The 13,294-nt window shown below is 38.6% G+C and overlaps 1 protein-coding gene across 1 annotated transcript in view; it reads right to left on the reverse strand.

Moving 5' to 3' along the window:
* Nucleotides 1-1,677: 1,677 nt before the first annotated feature.
* The window catches only part of large2 (LARGE xylosyl- and glucuronyltransferase 2), a 44,820-nt gene continuing 33,203 nt past the window's right edge, over nt 1,678-13,294 (reverse strand). Inside the window, exons 6-15 of the mRNA XM_088934597.1 lie at nt 11,328-11,499; nt 11,110-11,214; nt 10,622-10,734; nt 9,722-9,847; nt 9,127-9,282; nt 8,831-8,994; nt 8,326-8,604; nt 7,499-7,645; nt 5,685-5,880; nt 1,678-5,360 (exon numbers count right to left, since the gene is read on the reverse strand). Of these exons, the coding sequence (XP_088790723.1) occupies nt 5,163-5,360; nt 5,685-5,880; nt 7,499-7,645; nt 8,326-8,604; nt 8,831-8,994; nt 9,127-9,282; nt 9,722-9,847; nt 10,622-10,734; nt 11,110-11,214; nt 11,328-11,499 (1,656 nt within the window). The 3' untranslated portion in view covers nt 1,678-5,162. The remainder of the gene's footprint in view (nt 5,361-5,684; nt 5,881-7,498; nt 7,646-8,325; nt 8,605-8,830; nt 8,995-9,126; nt 9,283-9,721; nt 9,848-10,621; nt 10,735-11,109; nt 11,215-11,327; nt 11,500-13,294) is intronic.

Here is a 13,294-nt window from a genome sequence, read left to right on the forward strand (position 1 = left end):
TGTTCACTCCAGATGAAAGACAGGCCCCGAGTACAGTTCAACTACCATATCTGAACCATAGTGTAAATGAATGAAGTGCTTAATTTAAACCATACCGTGACACTAATACAGAAATGTTACAGTTTATATACATGTTTTTTCCTGAGCTTGTGCAATCCCAAAAACTCAACTTTGCTTTTCAAACTGGGTACCGATAAATATTTCATTTCTGTAATTGCATTACATAACGTCAAATGGAATGTCATCAAGTGGAAAAGATTACAAAAAGGACTTCATTGTACTTAAGCAACCCTAACAGCATGCCCCATTTATTTATCTATCTTATATTTAAAATCTTTTGTGTTCTAACAGAACCACACAAAGCTGATGAGATGCAATCTGGTAACCCATACAAATCATATTTTTGATCAAAGAAGAGAACATTATCCAGACCTTAAAGATGTTATTTCAAACCTTAAGAGAGAAACATGTTGTCAGGTCTTCTTGTCAAGAAATCAATGAGAGTTAATGATCATATCTTTAAACAACTTTAACTTATTCCTTGTTTTAAAATAATATTTCTTGTATCTTTTCTATTTATTATTAGGTTAAAATCTTGAACTTAGAAAAATTAAAGTGGTCCTCCAGCTAAAAACAAATCTGTAAAGGCTGTGCTATTTAAACTGCCCCTTTGTACACAGACAAGGTATACACAAACATTTCTTATTACCCTGGTGAAGAATTAATTTCCACTGTTTGTTTTACAGTATGAAACCTCATTCTTCCTCGCGGCACCTCACAATACTTTATAGTGAAATGCAGCACCTATAAAAATAACATAACTTCACTTTGAAAAGGTAATTAGATTTTGTCATGCAGCATTATTTTCACAAAGGTGTTCAACAAAATGAACACTGCTTATTTAAACTAATACCATACTTGCTAGAACCGTTGTATCTTAAATGATATTGCAAAAGTGTAATAAATCTCATACTATCCCAGGATATGAGACTTTAAGCAGTAGCTTTCTGATAATGTCAGATGTGATTAGAATGCACAGAGAGTAACAGAGCCTGAGAAAAGTAATGTGTACTCCTGTGCACTGCATGAAAGGCTGTTTAGCCAGAAATTACTTCTGAGCAGGCACAATCAAGGCTGTAGTGGTGAAAATTTAAACACCTACGCTACGACAACGTTACACGTCGTGAACATTGTTGGTGGGTTTTTTTTGTTTTTAGTAATCTTTTTGTGTTGAAAACTAATCAAACAAGTAATAAAACAGATTTTGCAGATTTGTAATGTCCATTCAATTGTTTTATTCTAAAACCTTTGTACTATCGTATCTAATGAGGATCAGGGGACTGTAAAACCAACTCATGCATTAAATAGTTCAGGGGCTAAAGCAATGATACTGATGTAGAAAATTCAAATGCCTGATGTCCTACAGCAGTAGCGCATATTTCAGTGCCCTCTGATGTGCAATAGGACATGACCGGTTGCACGTTTGAGGTAACTTGTGTGACAGCCAAAATCCCTATAATCTTAATAACACTGAAGCATTTTTATGGGTATATTATCCTCTGTTGGAAGCTATCATAGATCACATTCAGAAGCAGTGACAGTTTTGCTCATTAAAAATAGAAGACGTATTCACAGCAAAGCCATTGTTAAAAAAAAAAAGAGAAGACGCCTTTATATGAAAGGGCAAATTTATTTAAAGCACTTTTTTTCCCCTGGATAGAAAAATAAGTTTGTTTTAACTCAACGATAATAAATAGAGAACCCGCCATTTCTCAGGCTCCCACAGTACAGTAGTACAATCAATACCCAGTTTCACAATACAGCAAAGGCACTCGCATCACCGAACTCAGCACACTGGCAGGAAAGGAGAATTAGACAACCCAGAGGTACACAAGTCACACTGTAGTCACGAGGTGGTGGTAATATTTATACACCATCTTACTGGCCTCACCCAAGACAACATGACAAGCGACTAACGCAGTATTCTTTTCCTTCTACCTCCCTCCAGTGCTTTATCCTCCTTTTTTGATGGTATTTCCAGGAGTAACACTGCTTCATGACCAGAATTGATCCTTTGCCATTGGCTTTAAAACAATGGCCCCAGTGATAATGGCATGTGTGAAGAGAGGGGGATCTATTCAGGTTGCCAACCCTCCAGGATTATCCCGGAGTTCTGGAATTAAGAGAGTAATCCCTAGGTCTGGGCTGGGCACAATCCATGAGCAAAATCATGTGACCAGAACCCCAAAGGGGGAAGTAACTGTCGGGCGGACAATCACCTTCTTCCAAGAAATCACTCTCCTTAGACACAAGAGGGACCCTCTCCAGGACCTCACTTTCGCACCCTCCCCACAAACCTTCCAGACCAGCTTCTGGCTCAACTGGCAACCCCAGGCAATGACATCAATCATAATACCCTTTTCTTGGCGCAAACTCCGTTTCAGCTGTTTTGAGTCCTAAAATGTAAAAATTCACACAGCCTGTTTATTTTTGTCTAAAAGACAAATTCCTTGCCTAATATAACTGAGCTCAGAAACTCACCACATCAGATCTGGACATACTTCCAGTGAACCGTTGATTCCCAGGATATTGCAGACCTTCTACATGTTGTATGGGAGGCGTGACATTTGTGCACATTTCTGTTGATAATGTTACACCAATGTATCTATATTTTCCTTCCTTCATTAACAGGCTGACGATTTACATGGCATTTTTACCTTTTTCCTACATTTGTTTTCCTCTCAGGTGCTAATTGACAACTACTATGTATATTTCTTTAGTTAACTAGATATCAGGTGCTTTTACAAGGTAAAACACGAAGGTGTAACACTGGTACTCTGGGGATTTGTCCAAGTATCTTGGGAACACATCATAGTTCTGAAAACAAAGTATGTGTGTTATGGACGGATATGCAACTGCAACAGTTTTTCCTTTTAGCATCTAGCAGGTACAATACACATATACTGTGGTTTTAACTTTAGTATATCAAAAATATTACTTTAAAAATTAATCTGGTCCTTGGCTGCATACACAAAATGGAGACAATCAACAAACATGCAGTGCAAAGTTTTCAGCAGCCTTTGATATCTATTCCAAAAGCTTAAACCACTCTACAGATAATTAAATAGCATGAATGTGTTTAGCTATTAAGCTCCCTTTTTTTGCTAAGAAAGGGATATTTAAGTTGCTTTAAGGCTAAATATCAATTTTGGGAGAATTAGATGTCTACTATCAATAAGCTCTAACCAATATACTGTACTTATGACAGGGGATCAGAAGGTTGTTTTGGTCCAAGGTATAAACAGTTTCATGCAATGAAGGTCTACATTTGTAATGCATTTTGTCTCTAAGGAAAAAGGAGAAATGAATGCTCTTCTTTTCTATGCATTTGGAAATGCAAATAATACAAACCCCTCTGCTGCTAGTGATTGATTCCACATGCATCGTAAGTACCCGTTTGGCATCTTATGTAATCTGGAATTTCAGCTGATTTAATTGTAAACTAAAAGCTTGAACTAAATAAATTGTTATAAAAACTATGATTGCTGTGATTTATAGGGGATATCACAGTGCAATAATTCTTGACTTAATTTAGCCCTAAATGTACTGTACCTACATGTTGGTGTCTTTGAATGCAGCCTATCATCTGGAAGCAACACAAATTTGACTAGTTGTGCTGTATGTTTTAAAGGCAGTAATGAATATACATGAAAAATGAAAGCTGTAGTAATAAAAAAAATTCTCATTTTTTTTTGCATGGGTTATCTTTCATCATCTGAAGGACACTGAGCTTTCAGTCAAATCGGATACCAAAAGCTAAAGTAATAGATACATATAATTCTCTGAAGCTTCTGGCCCACAAATATAGTGTTTAGTAACTACATCATGCCAAATTCCATTCTAAGCAATGCGTTTCGTTCTGATTGTGAATTTGCTAATCCTTCATCAGTTACTTGATGAATAAAGGTTTGTATTACCTTTTAAAATGTATGTGTTGTGCTGTACCTCTACTATTTTATGTGGATTTTTATTTTTTAATTACATTACTGGCTCAATGGCTAATAGTGCAAATCATTCAAATGCTTTTAAGAAGTTCCTGTGAAAGGAAAGAATCCTTCCAATATTGTGGCATCAGATGAGTCAAATATAAACCAAAGCAATTCAGTTGTTCTCAGATTTAACATGAAAGGTGTGCTGAGAGCATTCTAAACCATTTTGGGCTCTTCCTGTACAAACACTAACCCTTGATTACATTTTCTTTGAAAGAACAGAATAGAGGAATACAAAAGTTACGCAATCATTATTTAACAGTAATTAAAAAGGTGTACATCATTATTTTATGAATCATTTACATCTAATAACAAAATAGCTTAAATAATTTAAATATCAAGAAAAATAATAATAAGGCTAAATATGTTTTTTTTTCCAGTGATTACTCTTATGTATCCTGCTCTAAAAGAGCAACTCATCAATTGGTGAAAACAGATCCACAGCAGGTCAAGAAAATGCTTACAGGAGTTGGCTGTCTTTACACATCTCTTACCCTAATTTCCTATTAGCACTTTTCATTTCACAGCTTTTCATCTGCTTTGGGTGCCAGTAGAAAACTTGAAATCTTTGCTGCCCAGCAATACCCCCAGACGGACGGACTTGCTTTATTCATTTGCCCTTGTTGGGGAAAAAAAAGATCCTGATTGTCAAAAAAACTTTTCTCCACCCCTCCCCCCACCCCCAAATTCCCTAAAGTTAAGGATCTCTTTAAAAATCCAGCCTTTTTGTCGGCACATGTGTGCTGTCATTGGAAAGTTTGGTCACGGACTCCAGGTTGTCCCCAGTCTGTAGTGTCTGTTCCTCTTGTGTGCTGTGAATGCAGTTTGGGAAGCAGCAGAGAAGATGGAAGGACACTCCCCCATTTCCTGTCGGCTCTGCAGCTGTATTTCGTGGTGGTTTTGAATAAGCATCCTGGGATACAGTTTCAATTTTTCTGAGCCTGTCATAATTCTCTGTATCTTTCTTCAAGGGCAGTAGTAGCATCCCAACTCCTAGAGATTACATGGTATAATTCTGAGGCAGTTTTGAACCTGCACCAGCTAAGCTGTCCCCTCAGCTGATATCAGCGTCAGGCAGGTAACAGGCCAGCAGACCGTCTGGCAAAGTTTGCTTTACAGGTTCCTCTCTGCAGTGAGGTATTTCAGAGCCGCTGAGCCATACTTGCGGGAGAGGTCCTGGTGAAACTCATCCTTCAGTGTTGTCAAGCAGTTGCGGTAGCTGGAGCTCGATCTGAATTTGGAGATATCAAAGCTGGGTGCATGAGGCATGTGAATCATAAAGGCATTGGGCAGCACCACCAGATCAAACTCCTGGAGGGAAACACAAAGGATACGAAGCATTTCTATTTACAGCTGTTTGCTAAAAACAAAACTTTCTGCAGCTGTGATTCAGCTCTTTGAAGAGTTGAAAATAAGTATCTTAAAGCTGAGCCTACTAGGGTTACAGTTCAGTATAATCATTTCTTCTTATTATATAATGAGATTGTATATCATATTATTACAATGATTATTCAATAAAAGAACGAAAATCCAAGCCAGTTTTTAAAGTGACTCTTGGTTTTATGGCTGGTTCCACTAAGAACGAAGCTTACAGTAAAAATGTTCATGAGAACAAACACCTTCCATTTCTATTACCTGTGCATCGAGCTCCATGATGTGGGACACTTTGTTCCAACCAAAGCCAACAAACCTCTGATCGTACTCAGGGCAGTCCCGTCTCACGACGACATAAGGCTCAAAATCGGATTCCCACTCCACCTTGTAGGGCATGGTCGCTGTTCTCCACTTGGCGTAGTTCGTAGGGGCATGGCCCTTGGTCCAAACATGGTACCTTGCAGACACAACACCAGCATTACTTTTTTTTCATTTAGCATCTAAAATGCACAGCTGCGAATAAAGCTGTGAGCTGCTCGGGGCAAAACAGCAGAGGATGAAAAAAAAGTGTCACTAAGGGCTACGAAACCATATATAACCATTATCTATAAAACATATAATACATAACCAAGGGAGACCACAGATGGTCTTTGTAAAACCAATCTCAGGACACCAGTATTAAAGATCTGACCTAGAATTATAGCCTCTGCCAGACCATCCTGGGTAATGATTCAGCCTTATAGCCTTGGTATGTCGATTTCTTCATAAAACATTGTGTGAAGACTTTGCCATCCCATATCAGAAATGCCCCTGATTTGATTTTGAATTTACAGGAAATACTTTTTGTGATTTACAAATGTATTTTCTGCATGTGAGTTTGTTTCACATAGACGCCTTGATGATCTCCTGTTCTCCATCAACTTTTTTAACCCAACAGGTAATTTAGATGGACCATTCTTTCTGTACTGATTGTGCATTGACCTTGAACATTAACATTGAAAGGCTCTGATATTTTGTATTGTAAGATGCATTCAGAACTACTGTACATAATTCTTACAAAATCTGTTGGGATTACATGTCATCGCATATGATTTTATTATATGTATGTTATAATGCTAGTCAACATAATTCCCCAATAGAAGGAAGAACATGATGTGAACAGCAACATTATCTATTAGTTGGTTCTGGGTTCAATTTGGGTGCATTTTGCTGTTTTTCATGTTTAAATGTACCTTGATGTTTATGTTACTTTTGCATATGCATTGCTAATGGCTACATTAAAAAAAAACTAAATTAAAGCTCCCAAAAAGTCATAAGGAATACGTAACAATAGCATGTAAGGATCTTTAAACTAAAAAAGTAAGATACAGTATTGAACAGGGTTGGAGTCGCATTTAAAAATGATCGGCAATTTTAGCAGAGAATATATATACTACTGTTTATTTACAATACACAATGCCTGCATGAAGAAGATATTTAATGTTTCCTTAATTTTTTTTGTTTTATTTGGGCAATTCATATATTTGCTGAATTCTCCTGGAGCTTTCCATGAAGGGCAATTAGATTGTGAGAACTTTGTCCAGCAGGTGGCAGTCATGTCTAAATATCTAGGTATCTGCAAATAAATGCATTAGACTAGAAGGGTTTTCTGTGTATCTCCACAACAGAATGTCCTCCCATTTCACTTGGTGTTCGAATTCAGACATCAAAATTACTGTGTTCATCACCTGTAGCATTGAAACTGATGATGTGTGTCTGTGCAGCACTACAGTAGACAGATTGTAGCAGTTACCACCAATGTAATGTATATTTCCCATTTTAAGATGATCGAAATGCAAACAACAATAATGCATGACAGCAAAAGAGAAAAATGCATTAGACTGAGAATTTCAACATCTGACTGATTACAGAGTTTATTCGTAATGACAGAGATAACTTGTCCTTGTGCGAAGAAATTACTGCACTTGAATTTTAGACTCAGTCATCGTTCTGCCTATTCGCTGTACAGAGGCACAGTGCTCTGAAGTGAGGCAGATGGAGGTGATGGACAGTGATTTGAAATCTCCAGCCCGTACCTGAACGTGTAGAGTGTCCCCATGTCCAGCATGGAGAGGAGCTCTGCTTTGGATTTGGGGAAGGACAGGCGATACCGTAGTGTTTCAAACGCTGGGACCACCAGCGCTTTCTTTGCATGAGCCATGTCCAGCTGGATGATGGATTTTCTGTAAGAAAGGCATCAGTGTCACACCTACATCCTGCCTTTTCTAACCACAAAACTGCATTAAAATACGTCTGCCCAGACACTCTAGCAATGAATGCAAAACAAAGGTTGATTTAGAGTATGTAAAAAATGCGAAGGCAACAGTGTCTTTCTGGGAACAAAAAGGCTGGCGAATTTTAAAGGTTTTTCCCCTTCAGAGATTTTGAAAAAACAAAAGTTATTCAACAGGAATTATAAGTCTACCTTGTCTGTAAAATCAGTGAGAACACTGAACAGAACAATGCCATTATCACTGGTTGATAATGAAATCGCTGGAGCAAGACTTATCGCTCACTCATGGTTTTAAGGGCAGACTAGTAAATTCAAGGACACTGATATACAACACACAGATTGAGGTGTCCTGGTAACCTTGATCCCTGGGAACTGCTGAAGATTAAGCTACACGAGTATACACTAAACAAAAATGTAACAGCTCACAGATATTCACCTTCATGCCTAAAAATATATTTTTGTTTTTGACTTTTGTTCTTTAGGTTGATCATTTCTTAGATGCCTGATTCTACCAGCTTTAACTTGCTTAGTTATTGATAAATTTGCACTTTTAAAGTTTGGGTTGGCTAAGTGAGGATGATACAACTGTCACGCAGACCCCAGCTTGGCAAAGAATGTAAATCACTTCACCTGAGGTAATCGTAGAGCCCGTACATTGGCAAAAAGTCAACGTCTGCCAGAAAGACGTAAGGGGTGTTGGCGTGATGGAGAGCGATGTTCCTCAGGAGGTTGACGGGGTAAAACTGGCCTTCTTTGTAGACGATGTGATACCCGACATTTTTGCGGTTCTTCAGCACCTCAGAGGCCTGGGCGTAACGCAAGAACTGCTGGGCCTCTGCATCAGACATATACAGAGCAAGGCTGATGGGTCCTTCCCAGTGCTTGCAGATGGCCTCCAGCATCTGTAATCTAAGACAAGGAGGGGAAATAAAAAAAACGATGGTCGCACAAGACAGATCATGGTGAGGAAAGAGACTGAGCCCATAATACAACATAGAATCTCTTAATTCTTAATTGTATTCTCCTTTTCTCCACTGAAATGTTAAATACTGTTCGGGAATAATTTCCAGTAAAGGAAGACTTTGGTTCTCTCAAGCTCTAAAGGCAGGTGAATACGCTGGCAGCCAGCCCCTACCTGTCCATCGAGAGCTGAGCCACAAGCGTGATATCAGTCTCATCCTGCGTGGCCATGTACTCGTACTGCAGGAAGTATAGATGAATCCGGTGAACCATGATTCGCTCCCGACGAAAATCGTAACACTGGTCATCCTCATCCAGCTCCTCCAGAGCTGCCTGTAACTGGAGCACAGGAGAGTCCTGAAACAAGCTTGGAGTCGATGCCTATCTTCAGCATGGTACACGAGAAGTAAGGCGCAGAACCATGTATTTCACACATGTATGCAGCCTTTCGAGACTGTGGTTGGTACTCACACGAATGCTCTCTGTGCTCGGCTGACTTGGGCAGCCAAATAGTTCCCTTCGCAACAGATTGCCATCATACTCCAGGAAGGTCAGGTACAGGTTGCGGAAGAACTCCACGTGCTTGTTCTTCACTCGCAGCTTCTTAGGAGAATTCCAGTGGATGACCTGACAAAGAGAATTAAATCATCACAGTCGGCGGCAGGGCATTTTGCACACTTTACAGGAAAGCGAGTCCTATGTACCTGCCAAATCTGTTGATCTGTTGATTTTCAAGACCCACATTGCACAGTCATTGCACTCACATTTCTCAGTTTTCTCACGTAGCGATGCTGTTTAATGAAGGGGTTATTTAATAATGTATGAGCTCAAACAAGATTCGGGGAAAAAACATATAGATTTGAAAAACAAACGACCTAAAATAAGATGGAGATGTTGAAAGAGTGCTTAATGAATTGAAGATGTTTTTTTTCTAAGCTATGGATGTTTTTGCACAACTCTACTGTCTTATTAACAAAAAATTAATTAGATTTATTCTATTTAAATTAGAGATATTCCTCTGGGACATTTGAACCAAACATCGAACACTGGACCATTAATTGCTCACCTTGAGGTCAGACACCTCCGTGTAACACTGCTCAGAGCGTGTGTGATCTGACAGTTGCACGTTCCAGAAACAAGGAAGCTGGTGAATAAGGACTGGGTTCTGCTTTATAACAGCATTGAAAATGTCCTGCAGATAATACAGGGGACACATGTTATGCATATATGTGACAACACTTACTTGTGATGCATAAAACAGGAGCCACAAGCGTGCTCCTGCCTTTTTCCTAATGAGGAAACGTTGGAAGTTGTAAGGCATCACATAAATATTTCAGGATGTTAATTTAAGAAATTTGAAAACAGTTTCTGTCTAGAGCTTGTAACATTTAGATTTTTTTCGCCTTTAAAAAAAAAAACAAAGTATAATACAAAGCACTTGATATATTGGGCTCTTTCTGTACTATACAGCAATCATTGAACTGGACAAAACCGTTTTGTGTGAAATGCACATTTGATGAAGAGGTTTTCATAACAATTAGTCACCATTTGACGTTTAAAAGAAAAAAAATGTTTAAATTCAAAACAGTCAAGCAGTTTTCCTGCTTTTGTGCTATCAGACTTTAAGAAATACATCACAATGCACATGACAAATTTTAGATGTACTGTATCACTTTACAAATGTAGGAGCCTAAGGTTTGGTTTTCTTTAAACAACATTTTAGTTACTGAAAAAGAGCTTCTCTCTCCTGAGAGCCCTCCCTCTCTGTGTCTCCTCCTCTTGCTTCTTCTTACCCTCTGTCCCAGTACCATCAATCCGCAATTTGGTCATCCAGACCAAACCAATTATTCATGCACGACCATGTTTTAGTTGAACATCAAGGAGACCCTTTGGAGTATGTGAATTCCAGCATTGTAAACTTTAACTACTGCAAAAATCAATTCGTTGTGAAGGGTGTGTCATTGACCTGATCTGCCAGCGAGGTAGAGAGCATGCTCATCAGCTCCCGCTCGGCCGTCAGCCTCCACATCTGCTCCCAGCCTATCCTGCGCAGCCTCTCTAACAGCAGGAGGATGACACCTGAGGCGCAGAAGAGAAACACAGGCCTTCCTCTGAGCAATGCAAAGTGTGATTGGGAATAGCAGGCTGGCTAACAAAGATCTACCAGTTACAGATCTTAAATTCACTGCTACTGAAATAAAAAGAAAGACAAAAACGAAATTGCTTAGCCAGCCAGCAATGTGGGCAATGTCTCTCTATTGCTGGTGCCCTCCAATTCAAGTTCAACCCTTCTCTGACTTACCACAGGGCAAACAGGGATTAGATCCACAATTCTTCCTCATTATTACTAACTTTGACTTACTGTGCAGCGGACTGACTGATTCGTGTCATGACATTGATTAAGCCCTTTATGTAGATCTGAATTGTCTGATGACGCGTGGATTATGTGCTGACCTGTGTTGAAGCCTCGTCCCAGTGCTGGCCAAGGTTTATGATTCTTCCAAAGGTTTCCCAGATACCAGTCACTCTGGTTTTCTACCAGGCCAATAGCCTGTTTATCTGAAATCACAATGACGTTAGCAGTATGGCAACCATCCTCCAGTCATCTCCATCTACAAACTGATGAGCACCCTGGTAATAGAATGGGGTAAGTGCATATGAGACGTGAGTACCTGTGAATTTCCTAAAGATAGCCCACAACTCTGCGATATCGGTGGCAAAGGTGATGTCAGTATCCAAGACGATGACCTTGGTGAGGTCAGAGGGGAGTGCTTTGGTCAAAGTCAGTTTCATCAGACCATATATTCCTGAGTAGTGCTTGTTAGGAATCCAAGCTACTTCTGACTGCAAAACAAAACAGAAGCCAAAGGGATTAATTCTAATACTTTTTTCCTTTTCACAACTGGCAGAGCAAGTGAGAAATAAAAACCCTTTTAACCCTGAGGTCTAGTGTGACACTACCCTAACGCATTAAAAACACAAGTCAGTATTAGAACCAACAGCTTTTTTATGTATTTGTAATTCTTCTCAATATATAACTCATTGTTTTTCAAGAAAAATTAAATTCACAGGCTTCTAGGTCAAATATAAACTTTAGAAGGTCTAAAATATTTATTACAAAATAAATATTATATTTATGATGAACAAATATAAAAGAGTATGTGCTACTCTGAAAGAAGGGCTGCACTATAATTATAATAAAAACAAAGTGAAGTTTTGTTTTGTTTTTTAAATTTTAAAGCAAAACAATTAACATCTACAATTTGTATTTCAGCTGATATGCTGGAGATGCTCTCCAGAAAACACAACAAATTTGTTCCACAAGGATGTATTAATAATTGTATGTTTTTGTTCCCCACAAAAACAAACTTGAATTTTCAGACTGTCCTTCATAACAATAACACTTTTCAACAAGTGACACTTAAAGGCTTTTCAGAGGAGCAGTGAAAAAACAGAAGTGATTTGATCTTTCATTTTTATTCATTATTGAATTAATAATTATTGAATTCTGGTGTGTGTCTAAGGCAGCAAGTAATTGCTTCTTTGATGTACTGATGCACAACAAAAAACACAACTGCTTTGATATTTCCATCAGCTATTCACTTGTGAATGTTACTTATATTTTAAGAAATAATCAGGTAGGTTTGTTGATTAGTTCAGTTATATTGTTCCTTGGTACATCAAAATCAAAATATTGAGCTCAATATTGTGCATAAAATTGGGATAGAATTGCCCATATTAGTTGATTGAGAATTTACATAAATATTGCCAATCAGGTTAAAATGATGCAAGATTGCTGAAAGATACTTCAACAACCAATAGATGGGTTCAGAGAAACCTTCTCATCCAGGAGTGAAAGAGTCAACACACCAAACCAGAAAGCTCACATCTGTCTGATCTTCATAATGTTTTCCAAACCACAGTAGTCACAACACAAGACATTCCATTAAGATATAACACGGGCTAGGTAGAATGATTTGCTCATGATTTGCTTCTGCATAAGCAGTCCGGGAGAATCGTTATTAGCTAAGAGACCAGATGGTCATCCTCTGTAGGCCAGAGAACATCTGAGGTGGTAGAGGGAATGTGATGACAGTGTTTAACTCACCAATGAATGTCATTTTGTCCTGGATGTAACATGACATAAGACAACATCAAGTATATGGAAATATCAAGGTGAGTGTTATGCCAAATGTTATGGTGGTCAAATCAACTGGTGGGATGAAGAAGGTAAGAATGCACTTAATCTCTCAGCAATAAATTGATGAAGGGGTCATTGAGTCGACACCTTTTCTGTTTCTGCAGGTAGGTCTGGAAGTGTTCTAAAGGGCAATGGCACAGCCTCTGAAAAAAGGTCTCATCATGGCAAGTGTCTTCTTTGGCATGAGTCGACCAATATGCCTTTTACCAGTACCGCCAAGACATCTGTTACCTGGTCAATCTTTAGCTTTAGCTTTGCCAGCTGGCTGCACAGAAACACTTTCAAAGGCTGACTGGGTCTGTTTCACTATGTTTCACACTTGCAGGATTGTGTTAATGCTCTGAGCTGCACCCAAAACTAATTTTGGCATGATGTAACAGTGTGTCATGTGTCTCTATTATTGTTCAGATTTGAAGTTTTTTATTTACTTTCTATATT

The sequence above is a fragment of the Atractosteus spatula genome, chromosome 16, assembly GCF_055471065.1.
Source record: "Atractosteus spatula isolate fAtrSpa1 chromosome 16, fAtrSpa1.hap1, whole genome shotgun sequence".
Taxonomy (NCBI): domain Eukaryota; kingdom Metazoa; phylum Chordata; class Actinopteri; order Semionotiformes; family Lepisosteidae; genus Atractosteus; species Atractosteus spatula.